Source organism: Puma concolor, chromosome E4 (assembly GCF_028749965.1).
Source record: "Puma concolor isolate L17-30 chromosome E4, mPumCon1.1.hap2, whole genome shotgun sequence".
Taxonomy (NCBI): Eukaryota; Metazoa; Chordata; class Mammalia; order Carnivora; family Felidae; genus Puma; species Puma concolor.
This window is the reverse complement of record NC_141683.1, coordinates 24,954,965-24,974,543: the sequence shown is the minus strand read 5'-3', so window position 1 is coordinate 24,974,543 and position 19,579 is coordinate 24,954,965. Positions and strand designations below refer to the sequence as shown.

General features: G+C 41.3%; 2 protein-coding genes across 6 annotated transcripts in view; both read right to left on the bottom strand.

The window, feature by feature from the left end:
• The window catches only part of LOC147572500 (complement factor H-like), a 154,678-nt gene that overhangs the window by 23,669 nt on the left and 111,430 nt on the right, over nt 1-19,579 (bottom strand). The gene's annotated exons all lie outside the window — the stretch shown is intronic.
• On the bottom strand, nt 8,403-18,707 carry LOC147572501 (uncharacterized). Its single transcript, XM_086694548.1, has 7 exons — nt 18,692-18,707; nt 18,099-18,308; nt 16,786-17,140; nt 15,621-15,775; nt 13,964-14,047; nt 13,362-13,452; nt 8,403-9,273 (listed from the first exon to the last, which is right to left on the bottom strand). Exons 1-7 carry the CDS (start codon nt 18,705-18,707, stop codon nt 9,174-9,176), a joined length of 1,011 nt encoding a protein of 336 aa, XP_086550674.1. The 3' UTR covers nt 8,403-9,173.

Genomic DNA, 19,579 nt, shown 5'->3' with positions numbered 1-19,579 from the left:
GTCAAACCTATTTAACCCTCTTGTTATTTTTGTGATTTTTTCCCCTAAAATGTAGCACATTTTACCCCAAATATATCATCTCTTGTTTATGCACCATATTCTGAAACTAGTTAAAGTTGTTAAGCTATGGGTAAAGTGCACATCAGTTTAGTGAGCACAGGATAGACTGGTTGGGAAAAACTCACATGCTGGGCAGGTAGGAATGGTGTGTGGGGTGACGGGGAGGCGTAATTGGGAAGAAGGGAAAGTACAAAGGTTGTAGAACAATCAGGGATTGGGCAAAGAAAAGTGCATCGACGTAGACTTGGCCAGTAGCCCTAGCTATCAAAGGCCAAAAGAGAATTTATGTGTCATTGGGGGACATACTTATTTTCAGCTAAGAACAATTTCAACAAAACTTGATAACTGAGTCATAGTTTAACATTATGTGCAGGCAGAAAAGTAGCATATGCATTCCCCATTATGTCTACATTAAAAATAAACAAGGCTTGCTGTGGCACACCTCTCCCTCTCGTGACACTCCCGGGGCATCTGCTCTGACCCTTCTCATGGCGCTCACTGTCACGCTTCACCCATCAGATCTCCCCTCCCCAGGGCCACCTCACCTTCCCGAGTTCCTTAGTCTCTTTCTTCACCCTCATCATCCGTTTCTACCTTTCCTCACTGAAATTGTAATAGAGAACTTTTCAGCTTATAATGATTCACAGTAAAACTGCAGTAAATACTATTGGATTTTACTATTCTAAAGTATTTATTCAGAGTATTTGCTATTCCACACAAATTTCAGGTTTGTTGAATCTAGTAAAATCAATACATTTCTTTTTTTCTTTTTTAAAAAACCATTTTTTTTTAAATAGAATTTATTTTTTTAAATGTTCACTTAGTTATTTTGAGAGACAGAGTGCAAACAGCAGAGGAGGAGAGGGGGAGGGGGGAGAAGGGGAGAGGGAGAGGGAGAGCTGGGAGATCTGGAGAGAGAGAGAGAGAGAGAGAGAGAGAGAGAGAGAGAATCCCAAGCTGGCTCCCAGGTGTCAGCGCAGAGCCTGCTGTGGGGCTCAATGCCACAAACTGTGAGATCATGACCTGAGCTACAATCAAGAGTCAGATGCCTAACACACGGAGCCACCCAGGTGCCCCTACTACATTTCAAAGAAGAGAGGATACTGAAAGCAGTTGGGACACTGCACAACTTTAAATCACACCATATAGGTAAACATCACACAACTATTTCTAAAAACTGGAGTTTTCTTGACAGCAGAAGGCGAATTCCTATTTATCATATTGGCATTGAAACACAGAGTTCGGGATTAAACGCCACTACCTCAAGTTTTCTGGATTACATAACTGTGTATAACATTCATACACATCTTTATAAAATAGTACTTTTAATTAATTTATAAGTAATTCTTCCGATTGATAACATCAATTATTTTTTCCATTTGAGGGTTAACTCTAAAGTTGGAAACCATCTTGTACTTGAAACAATATACAAAAAATTGTTTTACTTTGTTTTCTGATAGAAGAGAATCTCTCTAGCTTTGATCTATATTTTAGGTCCTGAAAGATTATTTTTGGCCCTTGAAACCTCCAGAATTAGGTAACACCCACATCTCTCCAAACAAAATGTTAGTAGGTTTAGTAGGCTTTTAATTTATTCACATTTCTCAGCCAGGAATTTCTGGGCTGTGGCTAATTTCAAAGATTATACACTTTGTAGACCCGAAGTCTAAACGGTCTACATGAAAAGCTGGTCATAATATATTCCAGGAAACAGAAACTAACTACTATGTGGTAAGATTGAGGGACTGTTATTCTAAACTTTGTCCTGTAAATATGACCAGTTCTTAGCAGCCTGTGGTGATTCGTCCAACTGCGATGTTTTACAAGGAAAACAACTAATGTTTCTACACACCTGGCAATGGCAAAGCAGAGAGCCTATTGCATCCAAAAGGTACTAACTGGTCTCCATGAAACTTGGGCCAATAAATTCTTCCTATGGGCTATCATTCCTCTTTAGAGTGAGGAGGATTTTTTGAGGAATGTTCACTCTGAACAGGACAGAGGCAATTTATGAAATGCTAAAACATTAAGACTGGTTGAGTAAAGCAGATTGTGCTGGTGTTCCAAACTGTCTTCTCAATTCCTCAATTTACCATTCACTATTCAATGTGGTATTTCTCAATATCTCAATTTACTATTTCATATTTATTTCTACATGGGAAATAAAACCAGAGGCAACTATTGAAGGATATATGGATATTTTTAATGAGTAAGGTTACTTTGTTGAGTGAAATTTCTGTTAGGTATGGTAGACTGATGGCATTGGCATTTCAAACCAGTTTTAGAACTTTTTGGCAAACAAGGAATAAATCACAGTTCTACACCTGCTGAAAATTCATGTGATTTTTTTCTACTCACTTGTGCATCATGTGCTTTTTTGGGAAAATCATGAGGCTAAAGTATTGCCTTAAATACTTTAAATAGTAATGTTACAGTTTCTCTATTAGGAATTAGCCGGATTTAGAGTCAGACTCACGACAGCGTGTAGAGTGCTAACGCCCAATTCACCAGCAGAAACGGATGCCACATTTAAACACATTTTGGTGAAATAGAAAATACAGGTGAAATGAGTCAGCTGGAATCAATTATGTAAGTAAGGAGTTTACATCAGTATTACTTAATTTTTAATACATGCTTTATAACACCCGATTTTAAAATTTCAAATTCCACTTTGTAATCACTGAAACAGTTTAATTAAACTTGGCATCAATTCTTGATTTTTTTTTAAATTTTTTAATTTTTTTTTTAATTTTTTTTTCAACGTTTATTTATTTTTGGGACAGAGAGAGACAGAGCATGAACGGGGGAGGGGCAGAGAGAGAGGGAGACACAGAATCGGAAACAGGCTCCAGGCTCTGAGCCATCAAGCCAGAGCCCGACGCGGGGCTCGAACTCACGGACCGCGAGATCGTGACCTGGCTGAAGTCGGACGCTTAACCGACTGCGCCACCCAGGCGCCCCAATTCTTGAGTTTTAAACATGGGCTGGAAAGAAAACAAATCTTCCTTACATGACAAATGATGTCCACATAAAGCCTAGGCAAACAGCATGTAAATATTGAAACACTGAACATACTCCTGCTAAAGAAAAGACAAAAACACTTGTGTACAGAAAAAGATGTTTGTAATGGTTTGTAGCATTAAGAGTGTTCTGGAACTCTTTGCCGATACAATAATATTTTACATTTGAATACACACTGCAATATATTTACATATGCAGTAAATACGATTGTATAGCTAGTTTCAAAGGTGGCTGGATATAAGGTTTCTGAACTATAAATCAAGCAATAGCATATCAGAATGTGAAACTAAAAACGCTACGTGTCTCAGAAAAAAAAAAAATGAAGCATATTTGAATAAACCTTAAAAAAATGACTGAGGAATATAATTAAAGAGAGATACCTGCCTTCATTTTCTAAATTGAAGACCATCAATGACAGAGCTTTAGTGTTATTTGTTGGTATATTTCAATGCTTAGAGGCTGACAGGAAGCAAGCATTCAAAAAAACTTGCTGACTTCGTGAAATGTTTTGGAAATTTATGAATGATAGGTAACTCATTTGTTTTAAAAATGTCATTCAAAAAAAGTAAATCAAATAGTATCACAGTTTCCTATCATGAACTAGAAACCAAATTCCATCCAAAGAAACTTTTTAATCTATTGAGAAGTAGTGTTAGAATTAAATGTAATTATATGTCTAGAAATCGCCTTACTAATGCCAGAAAATAAAAACTTCTACATTCATATTCACTATTCTCTTAAGAATAGTCTTTAGACTGGTCTTCTAGAATATACCTCAAATACAACCACAGGAAAACACCCATGAGAATATTTGGATGGTATAAACATTGCATATTCATTTTTTTCAAATTTATATGGTATATTCATGCCAAAGGTACAAGTAATGCTTGCCTGTCTATAAGACTTTTAAGGCCGTGACAATAACAGTTGTAAATGCTAAAGAGATTCTTCTTTAGAAAGAGTTAACATCTATATCTGAGATAAATCTAGTCATTAGTTGATTTGAAGGTTTCTATTGTCTAATTTCTGTTCTGGTTCTATATATGTTCATATGCTTCTTCATACTTTCACAGAAAGCATTTGGGTAAAAATTCTAAGCAAAAAGAGTAAATTATGTTTTATGATAATTACAAGGGAAATGCTTATATTACAGCATTCAAAATATTAAAACATGTTTTGAATTTTTACATTAAATAAAATCATGATGAATAATCACATCACCTAAATAAGCTGCTTCTATTTTTTGAAACTTAACAATGTCAAAAGCCACTCACACACTAAGCTACAGAACAGTAATTAAATCACAATCTACGCCAAATTCCTATTACCACTGTGAAAAGCAGAACAGAAAATGTTTTATAACACAGGAAAGGCTTTCTTTTTTTCACTCTTACCTTCTGCAACACAAACAGTCCACCACATAAGCCAAACAACCTGTGCTGAAAATCTCATTTTGAGGATCCTTTAGGGGCACATTTAATAGCCGACACTGCTCACTCTATGTCAGCTGCTCTTCAGCTAAAAGTTGTGATTAGAGCAGGAAAGCACTTGCTCCAAAAGGAAGTTGAAACACAGTTTGGGAATGAAAGGGATTACTAGATGCTCCGCCCATCAGAAACTTTTGCCAAGTAAAAGAAAAAAATCAATCACAAGCCCCAGCAATGCCAGAGTTGGAATCAGACTCCCACTGCACTCCCACTGAATGTTAATGCTGTGACCCACTTTTGTTTTTATAAACCCAGGCTGTTCTAAGTTGGAACATGTTCAGGTTCTTGGAATGTGCAAGGCAGTAACCGGTGATATACTTCGGATTTCATTAACTCTCTAATTATTCAAACCCATTCAGATCTATCGTGTGTACACTTCAAAAGATAAAATAATAAAAGCACCTTTAAAAATCATTTACAGGGGTGTCTGGGTGGCTCATTCGGTTAAGCATCCAACTTCAGCTCAGGTCACGATCTCCCAGCTCGTGGGTTCAAGCCTCAAGCCAGGCTTTGTGCTGACAGCTCAGAGCCTGGAGCCTGCTGCAGATTCAGTCTCCCTCTTTCTCTGCCCTCCCCCCCCCCAAATATAAATAAACATTAAAAAATTTTTAAAAGAAATCATTTACAGAGCTTGACGTTAGGCAACGCTTTCACAAACAAGACCCAGACAACGTGAGTGAACTTTGCCAAGAATGCAGTGCTGGTTGATATTTGCAACCTGCTTTTCCCGCAAACCATGCACTTCTTCTTTTTTTTTTTTTTTTTTTTAATTTATCTTTATATTTTTTTTCAATATATGAAATTTATTGTCAAATTGGTTTCCATACAACACCCAGTGCTCATCCCAAAAGGTGCCCTCCTCAATACCCATCACCCACCCTCCCCTCCCTCCCACCCCCCATCAACCCTCAGTTTGTTCTCAGTTTTTAACAGTCTCTTATGCTTTGGCTCTCTCCCACTCTAACCTTTTTTTTTTTTTTTTTTTTCCTTCCCCTCCTCCATGGGTTTCTGTTAAGTTTCTCAGGATCCACATAAGAGTGAAACCATATGGTATCTGTCTTTCTCTGTATGGCTTATTTCACTTAGCATCACACTCTGCAGTTCCATCCACGTTGCTACAAAGGGCCATATTTTGTTCTTTCTCATTGCCATGTAGTACTCCATTGTGTATATAAACCACAATTTCTTTATCCATTCATCAGTTGATGGACATTTAGGCTCTTTCCATAATTTGGCTATTGTTGAGAGTGCTGCTATAAACATTGGGGTACAAGTGCCCCTATGCGTCAGTACTCCTGTATCCCTTGGGTAAATTCCTAGCAGTGCTATTGCTGGGTCATGGGGTAGATCTATTTTTAATTTTCTGAGGAACCTCCACACTGCTTTCCAGAGTGGCTGCACCAATTTGCATTCCCACCAACAGTGCAAGAGGGTTCCCGTTTCTCCACATCCTCTCCAGCATCTATAGTCTCCTGATTTGTTCATTTTGGCCACTCTGACTGGCGTGAGGTGATATCTGAGTGTGGTTTTGATTTGTATTTCCCTGATAAGGAGCGACGTTGAGCATCTTTTCATGTGCCTGTTGGCCATCCGGATGTCTTCTTTAGAGAAGCGTCTATTCATGTTTTCTGCCCATTTCTTCACTGGGTTATTTGTTTTTCGGGTGTGGAGTTTGGTGAGCTCTTTATAGATTTTGGATACTAGCGCTTTGTCCGATATGTCATTTGCAAATATCTTTTCCCATTCCGTCGGTTGCCTTTTAGTTTTGTTGGTTGTTTCCTTTGCTGTGCAGAAGCTTTTTATCTTCATAAGGTCCCAGTAATTCACTTTTGCTTTTAATTCCCTTGCCTTTGGGGATGTGTCGAGTAAGAGATTGCTACGGCTGAGGTCAGAGAGGTCTTTTCCTGCTTTCTCCTCTAGGGTTTTGATGGATTCCTGTCTCACATTCAGGTCCTTTATCCGTTTTGAGTTTATTTTTGTGAATGGTGTGAGAAAGTGGTCTAGTTTCAACCTTCTGCATGTTGCTGTCCAGTTCTCCCAGCACCATTTGTTGAAGAGACTGCCTTTTTTCCATTGGATGTTCTTTCCTGCTTTGTCAAAGATTAGTTGGCCATATGTTTGTGGGTCTAACTCTGGGGTTTCTATTCTATTCCACTGGTCTATGTGTCTGTTTTTGCCATGCACTTATTCTTTTAAGGACGTGTCACATACGTGTGTGAAACAACAGGATCACTCTCAATGGACATAAATGAGTTTAACAATTCAAAACTCAAGAAACTGGAATGCTGGATTGTTAAAACTCTATGTTGAAATACGATAAGCATGAAGAGAAGGGAAGCAAAGGGTCTGCTGAATCTCGAGAAGGTGAAGACGCCTCTGCAGCAGCACCGAGCTCAGGAAACCGCGCAGCACTAGGTCTCAGGGAAGCCCCGGTTGTCCCTTCAGTCAGTCCCTCTCGCCCTCCTCTCACCACACACAGGGTGACCACTCTCCGGATCTCTGGGAACATGGAGTCCATTTGCCTGTCTGGTACTCTGCATCAGCTGAGAGATCAGATACTGAGTCTTTAGTATTCAGAGCCTTTTGTGAAAAATCGTGTGTCATTCAACCACGCTGTTGGGTTTAATTGCAGATCATTAATTCTTAGGGCGTGTAATGTTCAATTCTTTGAACATATCTCATTTTATTTGTGTGCCTGCCACTGGGCATCGGGGTGGATTCTCGTTTGCAGCTAACAGAAGTAGTGCCGCTATGAGCCTATTATGAGGTTTTGGTAAAGACAGGTCGTCATTCCTGATGAGTACATACTGAGGAGTGAAATGGTAGGACGTGACGCGTGAATACGTTTACGTCTACCAGGTAACATCAGAGCGTTTTCCAAAAGGATTCTGCTAACTGGTGTGCCATCAGCAGTGTATACATTGCTCCAAATCCTCAACACACTTGATGTCCCCAATCTGTGCGATTTTGGCCATTCTGGTGAACACAGAGCAGTACCTCTTTGTGGCTTTAATACGCCTTTTCCCGATGACAAATGAAGTGGAGAACTCGCGTGTAGCAACTGGTCATTTAGATATCCTCTTGGGTGAATTGTCTATTCAAGTCTTTTCTGCTGAGTTATCTGTCTTTTACTTATCTCATTGTGGGGATTCTTTCTATACTCTTTGTACATTCTTGGACATATGTACTATAAATATTTTCTCCGTCGATGGGCTGTCTATTTGCTCAGTGTTACATGTTTTTTACTGAGCAGAATTTCTGCATTTTAAATGGAACAGTCAGATGTTTGGTTTTCATAGTTATGCTTGGGTGTAATTTTTTCAAATGTATTCTTCAAGCCTGCTTTGGAAGTTGGTAGCCAGCTTTGGAAGCTGGACACGTTTTCAGAGGGTTCAAACCACAAATTCAGGCTGAATTCACTGACACGTGTAAGCAGAAAAGAATTCTGGGTCACTAGTCGCCTTGCACGTCTATGGCTCTAGCCACAGCAGAGACAGTCCTTGTTAATGTCACGGGATAGAATCATTGCAATGGACAAAAAGAAATCATTGCAATGGACAAAAATAAACTGTTTGGAGATTAAAACCAAAAATAATTTTCTTGGGGCACCTGTGGCTCACTTGGTTAAGTATCCGAGTCTTGGTTTTGGCTCAGGTCATGATGTCACACAGTTCTTGAGTTCAATCCCCATCAGGCTCCACACTATGAATGTGAAGACTGCTTGGGATTCTCTCTCTCCCTCTCTCTGCCCTTCTGCCCCTCCCCCCCCCCCCCCCGGCAGTGCCTGTGCATGTACACTCACTCTCTCCCTCAAAATAAATAAACAAACTTAAAGAGGTTTTCTTAATTTTAAAATTGAATTAAATTTAAAATTGTTTCCCGTTTGGATTAGTACCTTTCGTGTCGTATTTAAGACATCCTTGCCTAGTCCTAGGATGCAATAATGTTTTCCCCTAAAAGCATTGTTTTCTCTTTCACATTTACAACTCATTTGACTTTTGTGTATGGTATCTGGTACTAAGAGCGACAGACGTACTTTTAAAATATAGCTATCCAACTGTTCGGGCAATATTTACTGAAAATATCACCGCTTTCCTACTACACTGCTTCACTCTGACTTTTGTCTTAAATCAGGCAACTGGAAATGTGTGAGTCTATTTCTTAATGTCCTCAGTAAGCTCAGTGAGTTCACCAAGCTCATCACACCACAGAAGCTAGAAGTCCTGCTTTAATTTTTTAAAAGATTGTCTTCTAAAGTGTCGATTTCTGGTAACTTGGGGTTCTTCTAGTTATCTTTTAAACTGATTTATTGCTTAACGTTGTTTGGTCTGAGATGTACTCTCAATAATTCCAATCTTTTAAAATTTCATAAGATTAATATTTAAAACATATAAGGAACTCAACACCCAACAACAAGATATAAACTTAACACCCAAACAACAAATAATCCAGTTAAGAAACGGGCAGAAGACATGAATACGCCTTTTTCCGGAGAACACATCCAGATGGCTAACAGACACATAAAAAGATGCTCGACATCTCTCAACATCAGGGAAGTACAACTCAAAACTACAATGACGTATCACCGCACACCTGTCGGAATGGCTAACATAAACAACACAGAAAACAACAGGTATTGGTGAAGATGTGGAGAGAGGGAAATCCTCTGGCAATGTTGGTGAGAATGCGAACTGGAGCAGCCACTCTGGAAAACAGTAGGGAGGTCTCTCAAAAAGTTAAAAATAGAATTACCCTACAATCTAGCAACTGTACTACGAGGTATCTACCCAAAGGATATAAAAATACTAATTCAAACGGATACATGCACCCCAATGTTTATAGTAGCAACAACAGCCAAATTATGGAAATAGCCCAAATGTCTAGTGACTGACAAATGGATAAAGAGAGGGTGGTATACACATAACATAGATACATACATTCACATATGGTATACATACACATACATATAATGGAATACATATACATGTATGACATACATATATATTTATAATACACACACACACACACACACACACACACACACACACACACACACACATAATGGAACATTTCCCAGCCATAAAAAAAGAATGAAATCTTGCCATTTGAAATGACATGGATAGTGCTACAGAGTATAATTGCTAAGTGACATAAATCAGTCACAGAAAGAAAAATATATATGATTTCACTCATATGTGGAATTTAAGAAACAAAACAAAGTGGGAAAAAGAAAAAGAAAAAAACAGACACTTAAGTATAGAGAAAAACCTGTTGGTTACCAGAGGGCGGGTGGGGGGGGGATGGATGGAGATCTCCTCCACCCCTCCCACCAGCCCAAAGATTAGGAACACGACAGGGATGTCCACTCTTACCACTATTGTTTAACTAAGTTGTGGAAGTCCTAGCTTCAGCAATCAGACAACAAAATGAAATAAAAGGCATCAAAACTGGCAAAGAAGAGGGAAACTTTCACTTTTTACAGAGGACATGATACTCTATATGGAAAACCCGAAAGACTCCACCAAAAGGCCGCTAAAACTGATACATAAAGGCAGCAAAGTCACAGGGTACAAAATCAATACACAGAAATCAGTTGCATTTCTATACACCAATAATGAATCAACAGAAAGAGAAATCAAGAAATTAATCCCATTTACAATTGCACCAAGAACCATAAAATACCTAGGAATGAACCTAACCAAAGATGTAAAAGACCTGTATGTTGAAAACTATAGAAAATGTATGAAGGAAACTGAACGAGACACAAAGAAATGGAAAAACATTCCATCCTCATGGATTAGAGGAATAAATATTGTTAAAATGTCAACACTACCCAAAGCAATGTACACATTCAATGCCATCCCAATCAAAATTGCACCAGCATTCTTCTCAGAGCAAATTTGTATGGAACCACAAAAGACCCTGAGCAGCCCAAGTAATATTGAAAAAGAAAACCAAAGTGGGAGTCATTACAATCCCAGACTTTAGCCTCTACTGCAAAGCTGTAATCATCAAGACCAGGTATCGGCACAAAAACAGACACATAGACAAATGTAATACAGAACCCAGAATAAGACCCACAAATGTATGGCCAACTAATCTTTGGCAAAGCAGGAGACAATATCCAATGGAAAAAAGACAGTCTCTTTAGCAAATGGTGCTGCAAGAACTGGATAGCAACACGTAGAAGAATGAAACTGGACCACTTGGTTACATCATACACAAAAATAAACTCAAAATGGGTGAAAGACCTAAATGTGAGACAGGAAACCATCAAAACCTTAGAGGAGAAAGCAGCCAACAACCTCTCTGATCTCAGTCGCAGCAATTTCTTGCTCAACACATCTCCAAAGGCAATGGAATTAAAAGCAAAAATGAACTACGGGGACCTCATCAAGATAAACACCTTCTGCACTGCAAAGGAAACGATCAACAAATGAAAAGGCAACCAATGGAATGGGAGAAGATATCTGCAAATGACATATTGAATAAAGGATTAGTATCCAAAATCTATAAAGAACTTACCAAACTCAACACCTAAAAAACAAATAATCCAGTGAAGAAATGGAAGGAAAACATGAATAGACACTTTTCCCAAAGAAGACATCCAGATAGCCAACAGACACATGAAAAGATGCTCACCACCACTCATCATCAGGGAAATACAAATCAAAACCACAATGAGATACCACCTCACACCCATCAGCGTGGCTAAAATTAACAACTCAGGAAACAACAGATGCTGGCGAGGATATGGAGAAATGGGAACCCTCTTGCACTGTTGGTGGGAACGCCAACTGGTGCAGCCACTCTGGAAAACAATGTGGAGGTTCCACAAAACATTAACAATAGAACAACCCTACAACCCAGCAATAGCGCTACTAGGAATTTATCCAAAGGATACAGGAGTGCTGATTCATAGGGTTACATGGACCCCAATGTTTACAACAGAGCTTTCAACATAGCCAAATCATGGAAAGAGCTTAAATGTCTATCAGCTGATGAATGGATAAGAGAAATATATATATATATATACACATATATATGTATATATATGTATATTCACTCGTGTGGACCTTGAGAAACTTAACAGAAGACCATTGGGGAAGGGAAGGGGAAAAATAGTTACAAACAAAGAGTGAGGGAGGCAAACCATTAGAGACTCTTAAATACAGAGATCAACGTTTATTTATTTTTGGGACAGAGAGAGACAGAGCATGAACGGGGGAGGGGCAGAGAGAGAGGGAGACACAGAACCGGAAACAGGCTCCAGGCTCTGAGCCATCAGCCCAGAGCCTGACGCGGGGCTCGAACTCCCGGACCGCGAGATCGTGACCTGGCTGAAGTCGGACGCTTAACCGACTGCGCCACCCAGGCGCCCCTTAAATACAGAGATCAAATGGAGGGTTGATGGGAGGGGGCTGGGGAAAGGGGAAAATGGGTGATGGGCACTGAGGAGGGCAACTGTTGGCATGAGCACTGGGTATTGTATGTAAGCAATCAACGATGGGAATCTACCCCCAAAACCAAGAGCACACGGTACACACTGTATGTAGCCAATTTGACAACAAATTACGTTAAGAAAAAAAAAAAGATATTGTTTGTGATGAAGACACACTGGAGGTGACCACAAGGTCCACTCGGAGAGGACCTCTTCCATCACCACACAGCAGGTAAGAAGGCTCAGCGTCCCTGAGCTTGCTGACCTGGAAAATGTCCCCACGATCTTAAGTGGAAAAACAATACAGATAAAGCATAATTCCATTTGGTTGTATTTTTAACCATACACAACAAAATTGTACGTTTTCATAAGCACACATATACATGTATTCAAGAAGGGTGACAAGGATGTATGCATCAAATGATACGGTTACTTCTAGGAGAAAAGGTTTGTGAGGTGAGGGGGCTTTTGATTTTTCGGAACTGTTCCTATGAATGCTTCCTTATTTATGTTTGAAGGTTGAACAACTCTGTAAAAATACACTACAAACCACCGAAATGTAGCTTTGGAGTTAGTGAATTTTGTAGCATGTAAAATGTATCTCAAGAAAACTATCCAAATAACTTAGGAGCATCTGGGTGGCTCAGTCAGTTAAGCGTCTGACTCTTGGTTACAGCTCAGGTCATGATCCCGGGGCACATGGATTGAGTCCCATGTCGGGGGATTCTCTCTCTCTCTCTCTCTCTCTCTCTCTCTCTCTCTCTCTGCCTCTGCCCACTGACATCCTCTCCTTTTCAAAAATAAATAATGAAAAACAGAATTAAAAGAGAGGATGATGATGTAGATGATGAAGAAAAAGGTGTTAAGGCAATGACAGACCAAGAAAGACCAAGAAAATGACACAGACCAGAGACTAAGACAACATTTACATGCAAAGTGGTATGGAAAGACATTTCATGGAAAAACTGGGGGAATATGAATGAAGTCTACAATTGTATTCATAGGGCTGTGCCAATGTTAATTCCTTACTTTTGATACCTGTACTCTGGTTATAAAAAACGTTATCGTTACAGGAAGCTGGATAAGAACTCTACACTATCTTTGCAACTCTTCCGTAAATGTAAAATTACTAGAAAAAAAAAAAATCAGCAGCAGCAAATACACTTGGCCCAGATATAAAGACACCTCCACAGGCTCAGGGCCAAGGCCCCAGTGGCCCACTCCAGGAAAACCTGTTTGTTTTTTTCTCGTGTAATCCTTTATCCATATGCATTGGAAGCTGTCATTTCTCAAATCTTCCCCCAGTTTTACCCAAGCTTTTCCCCCAAAGGCACAGCGGACTGACACAGTACCTGTTCCCCAGCAAGGCAATGGCACAGAGGTCACCCTTCTGTACCTGAGGCAGACCAGCAGGGGGCACCACGAGTCCTGGCAGCATCAAATCTGCAGCAAACGAAACAAATGCATCACAACCTGTATTCTGCCTCTAAACAATTCCAAGTTCTACTTCATCATTTATTCGTTCACTCAACCTACAAACCTTTATCAGGTATCAGCTAGGTTATTGATAATGAAAATTAAAACACGGCAACCTGAGTATCACAGCATTTCCCTAGGGGGGCTAGTGGTCCAACTGAAGCACCAAGGCCAGTTCCATGACCTATCTTATTCTGGTTTCCCAAATTTAGCCTACTGACTTAAAGGACAGCATACGGCAGTTCACAAACTATTTTCTCATTGAAGTACAAAGTAGAAAGCTGACTGAAGCCTTTCAACAGCGTCGTAGAGGCCCAGGGACCTCACGGAAGCAGTCAAGAGAGAGATGAAATGCAAACGGGGGAAAAATTCCATTTTTCAACCATATGAACGCAGGAAGCGGGTACATTTATTGGAGTAGTCGGTCCTTCCTAAGCGGGTTTCAGTCGATAGCCAGAATATAGGGAAATCTTCTTACCTGCTCCCCCCACCAGTTTTTCAAGCACCGGAGGCCACGTCGTGAAAGCTGGGAGAAGGTCAGGATAGGACCACAAGGCATACACTGCCCAAAAAGAGACACAGATTTATTGCCAAAAAGTCAATCCCCTGGGGCACTGGCAAAGCCAAACGCGAAGGCCACTTTAATTCAGGGACAGTAAAGGAACTCAGCTCAAAGCTAGAGAAGAGGCTGTGAGGCCCATTGAGGGTTCATTCTGGTTTTTGTGTGTTTTTGTTCAAATTTAAATGTATTTATTTAAATTCAAGTTAGTTAACATACAGTGTAGCCCTGGTTTCTAGGGGTTTCCTTCTTAAAATAGGCAGATTCTTCTTTTTTCTAATATACCTTTTCATCTTTTAATAATCGCAATATAAGCGATTACAAATATACATAAAAATGCTTACAAACCACATAAACATATTTATACCATTATACAGCCATATAAAATGGACATATGGAAGGATAAATATTAGGATATCACCAAGAATTTCCACACTTGTGAAGGTGGTAAAACTACTAAAAATTGAAAAAGTATACACATATACAAAAGTACATGTGAATATAATTTTTAAAAATTATAAATGGTAATCACTCTCTTGTCTTTAAAGCTCTCTCCTCAGTGACTACGGAAATCTTCTGTGGGTATGCTTAGGAAATAACAGGGAGGCAGTGGGCCCACAGGCTTTGCTATTGGAATGAAGAAGGTAGATTCTTAAAAACCTGGATGTCACCTGAGACTGGGAGACCCCATCATTCCACCTGATTGTAGTTGTAGAAATGGGCACAGCAGGTAAAAGCGGGGACAAACACCGAGGAGGATTCCATTTGTGACCTCAGAAACAAGTAGACTAAGAACAGGGCACCAGCCTGTAAACAATTTGGAAATTTCCGCATGTTTATTATTTGTATTCCCTCTGTTTTCATAGTGATTAGTGGTAAAAACCCTTAGATCAAAAAGCGCCTCCTGTGTCCCTATAGCAGCAAAGTGGGGTGGGGGCAGGAGCGGCCCAAGGAGACTGCCCTACGCTGCTGCAGCCCAGCTTCGGGCAAGAAAAGCCCCAGTGACAAAGCAGGTGTCAGCAGCTAGAGACAAAAGGACCCTAGATGTCTGAGTTCTGTCACAAGGAGAGAAAGCAAAGGATCCTGAGAGCCAGATAGAGCCGAAGGAAGAAACCCTGTGAGGTATCTCGATGGGAGTACATCACTAAGACCGCTGGGTACGTGGTTTCATTAACCCAGCTTCTTTCCTATCACAGGATCTTTTCAGTCTCTAAAGAAAATCCTGCCAGCCATCGTTTTAAGACGTATTTCCTACATGTCCTGAAATGCCACCCTTTTCGAGACCCCTGCTCCATCCCGAGTTAACCCACTAGGAACTACTGTTCCTTCATCTCAGAATATCTCTTGGCAACCGCGCTCTTTCTGTATTGGCCCTTTCATTCCCCCTCCTACGGCAGTAAGTTTCGACCTTGAAAGACCCAATTCTAGGGACACTGGGCCCGAAACGATTCTTACGGATGGTACTGGGAGATTTGGCACTTACTGCTTTGAGTAAGACAGGTGAATGAAAGAAATAAGGAGAAACGGATGCCAGGCAAGGATCACAGTAATGGCCATGTCCATCCTGTTGCCATACCTGTCGGGTACAGATTTTTCTCCACTTCGAACAGGATGGGGTTACCACCGCTCACGTACACAGTCACTGCATCCCCTCTGTGAGCATACAGTTTCACAGTGTTGAGCTCCTCCTTTGGTACCTGTGAGGTACCAACACAGAGACCTGATCTGTTCCTAGAGTGGGGAAAGCAGCCATCACATCAGCCCGAAGCTTTCTCCTGCAGAAAGCAAACCAATGAGTGGGATGAATCGTGCCTGGATGCATTTTGAGAAATGCAAAGGATTCGGAAGGACTTACTATCAAATCAAGGGGCCAAGGAAAAACTGCTTTATGATGCCCTACTCTCGTACACTCTTCCAAAACATCCTATTCTCTTTCACATCCCATGTCTCCTCTATTGTCACATATTCTTGGGGGCAAGACTTTCCATTTTACGAAGAAAGAGGGAAACTGAGATCCAGGCAGTAACCAAGTTAGCCTGACTTTGGAAATTCAGCCCTGCCTTCCTGCCTCTATGCCTAGCCTTCGCACCCACTCCCTTCTCTCTATGCTTGGCAAACCTGTCCAGATGGTTAAAAAGCTATACCAGGGCACCAAGAGTGACAACTATAGAACACGGGGTCCAAAATTCGCAACGTGCTATCTGCGTTTGCGACACTGTCTGAACAGATACGGTTCTCCTCAAAACATGTCCCTTAATTCTCCCTCACCTCTCCCTCCATCTGTCTGTCTCTCCTGCCAGAAGTAATCACTAGACACTTTTCCTCCTATCGTTGTAGTTCTCGGTTCCCCATCTGATTTCTCCTCAGGGACTCTAAGCTCTTAGGAGAGTGGCACCCTGTCCGTCTGTCTTTCTTCCTTCCTTCTTTCCTTTCTTTCTTTTTTGGCGCCCTCCGCAATACCTTCTATAGATCGCAGTCAGTAAGCGCTGATTGAATTACGTTTTCCTTTAAACGAACTACAATATCCAAAAGATAGCCTGGGAGATAAATCAGGCCTCCTCTCCCTCTTCACCCTCAAAACATGTCTATTCCAGCCTGGTCCCCTGGGGTCCCTTCCCCCGCTGGACCCCTCGGCCTCCACCCCGGGTCGGCTGAGCTAGTCCAAAAGGGCTGTGGGCCAGCCGGGATGGAGAAATGGCTGGGTGTCCTGGTGGGCGGGACAGGGCCCTTCTCTCCCTCACCTGTCCGACCCCTTGATGGCCGTGTTGGACTTGACCCGAAAGGCCTTGGCAAACATGTCTGCTGGAGTGGCCTGGGGAAGAGAAGGAGAGCACAGACGCCAGGGGCCGTCAGGAACGCGACAACGCGGCACCGTCCCCACCCGCAGCCCTGGCGGCAGCCATGCTGGGGCCCGGCCGGGAAAGAGACCCGGCTGGAAACCCGGGCCGCGCAGCTTCGCGGCTTTGGCCGCTGCACAGACCGCGGCCGCCCCTACTGACAGGACCCGGAACTGAAGTGGGGAGGCGGGGCCCGGGGAAGGCGGGGCGGATTCCCGCTGCGGCCCTGCGCCTGCGCGACTGGCTGGCTCCTGCACGCCTGCAGGGGTCCCGCGGTGGCTAAGGTGCCTCTGTCTATTGCCGCTCAGTAAGCGTTAGGGCGTCGTGACTTCCCTTCAGTTTAATTCAGCCCCACAGAAGTAATTGACCGTTGTGTTTTATTCGTTTCGTAGCCCTCTCGAATGGTTTTCTTAAGGGCTTTGTCTTTGCAATTAATTGCACGCTAGGAAGTCTCCGAATTTTCTCTTCTGTTTTAAATTTACATGGGGTGATAGCAATTCGGGGAATCCGCCCTCGCCCAAGGTTTGCGCCTCATGTTATGAGTAAAAACACTACAAACAATCTTCAAATCTGTTTTAAAATATTTTTGACCCCCTGTAGGTAACTTTTGCAAAGCGTTATTGCATTTTGCGTCAGGTGTTATTTGGGGAGGGAGGGGTTTCCAAAACTAACTAAATTATTCACGTTGCTTATTAAAAAAAAAAAATCTGTGAGCCAGATTAGGGTCAGGTTATGGCTTGGCTTCTCCCTAGCAATGTGATCCTGGGCCAACGGCTTATTCTAAAACTCTTGCATTCTCTGAAAGATGTGGATGGAGTACTTACGTCATGGGGTTTCCATGAGAAACGATTGAGGTAATGAGTGTGATGTGTTACACAGTGTTTTGCAAATTTGCAGTCATATTTTTCAAAACTCTGACAGGTGTGAAGTCTTGGGTTTCCCTGAAAGGGACTGCTGTGTGCCCTGGAGGCATGGATTTAAAGACCTGGGGTCTTGGCTCCTACTAGGTTAATTTTTGCGTATGGGAACGGTTAAGGGCAGAGTGTCCATCCACCAAGAAATAAATACTAATTGCTCGTTCGCTGACACAGTTACACAAAGGAGGATTTCACACTGGGCGTCCAAAGATTAGGTCTCCCAGTGTCTGCCCGCCACCAGGATTCTCACAAGGGCCCCTAACGTGGCCTGGGGCCAGGCGCAACTTGGGCTCCTCCTACCCTTCTGACCTAGGAGGCCTTTATTCTCAAGCACCCCAGCGACAAGGCCAAGGTCAGAGGAGCCCAGAGGAGGGCAGTGCCAGACAGCCTTTTCCCTTTTGGTTCCCAACGCAGCCACATGTGGAGACGCTTGATCCGGACTGTGATGGTGACCAGTGTCTACCGCAGCAAAGCTACTGAGGCAGCCTCTGTGCAGGGAGCTGAGGAAGGCTATTCAAGAGAAGATTAGAATGATAAATACGAAAACAGCAAGGTACAGATAAATGTGTAAAATCACCTCCCTTCTATATATTGAAAAAAGGAGATTAATAAACACTGGGAGGACGACAGAAACTAATAAAAATATAACTTTATTAAATGAGGAAACAGATAAATGATGGAAAAAGCTTACTCTTCAGAGAGCCTTGTCATGTGACTTTGACTTTTGAAACATGTAGCTGTTTTTCATATCTAAAAAGTTTAGCTTAATAGAGGAAGAAGCATGATTTAAAATTAAAATATGAATGCAAATAAATGTAAAACTGTATTAAGTTGGGAAGTGAACCAATCAGAGATAAGGATTATTTGAAGTCATTTTGGAAGAGAGTACTTACATTCAGAGTTGAACATCCCGGGGCAAAATAAATGCAAAGACATTGTAACCTTCATTCAGCAGTTTACTTGGTAGTAGTAATGTTTGCATTAAACTTTTTGTATTATTTTTGCAAATGTTGAAACATAAGAATACGTGAGTAAAGAGAAGAGACAGAAAATGTATTAGAAAGTTTTTTAACCCTGTGTTATTAAACTTGAATTGTAAGATCCAATAGGAGCAAATGAATTCTAAATTTCACTTCTAGTTCAGTCTTCTGACAAGCCAAAAGACATTTAAAGTCGTTTCCACAGTGTTGAACATTTCTATTCCAACATAATTCTCTTCACAGGATGGTACAATTCTTGGGCTCTAAACACTATTTCCCAGTAAAAGGAATCAGACCCCTTTGGAAAGGTGTATGCTTACAGGCATTGGGCAGGGAAATACCCAGCGAGCCTGGAACATCATGTTGTCTTAAGAAATGCTCAAAGAATAATGGGGTATAACAAAGCAATCAGCAGCTAGTTTCAAGAGGCTCTCAACTAGCCAAATTGGGGATAATTTGAGCTTCAAAGACAATGCCTAGAATTAATTATGACAAATTGAATAATAACAATTCAGGAATCCATGTGGATTATTTATTTATTTATTTATTTATTTATTTATTTATTTATTTATTATTTTGAGAGAGAGGAGAGCTCGGTGGGGAGAGTGGGGCAAATGGAAAGAGAGAAAGAATCTTAAGCACACTCAGCGCACAGACCAGAGCTCGAGCCCTGGGCTCGATCCCATGACCTGAGCCAAAATCCTGTTGGATGCTCCATTGACTGAGCCACCCAGGTGCCCCGGTGATACATTTAAAAAAAAATTAAAAAAAAAAAAAATAAATAATATATATATATGGGGC

Excerpts from the sequence above, each read along its gene's own strand:
- LOC147572501 (XM_086694548.1), bottom strand. Across the intron at positions 15,776-16,785 it reads GCCATCAAGGGGTCGGACAG|GAACAGATCAGGTCTCTGTG; the intron begins GTGAGGGAGAGA and ends TCCCCACTCTAG. Across the intron at positions 14,048-15,620 it reads GAAAAATCTGTACCCGACAG|TGTATGCCTTGTGGTCCTAT; the intron begins GTATGGCAACAG and ends CTTTTTGGGCAG.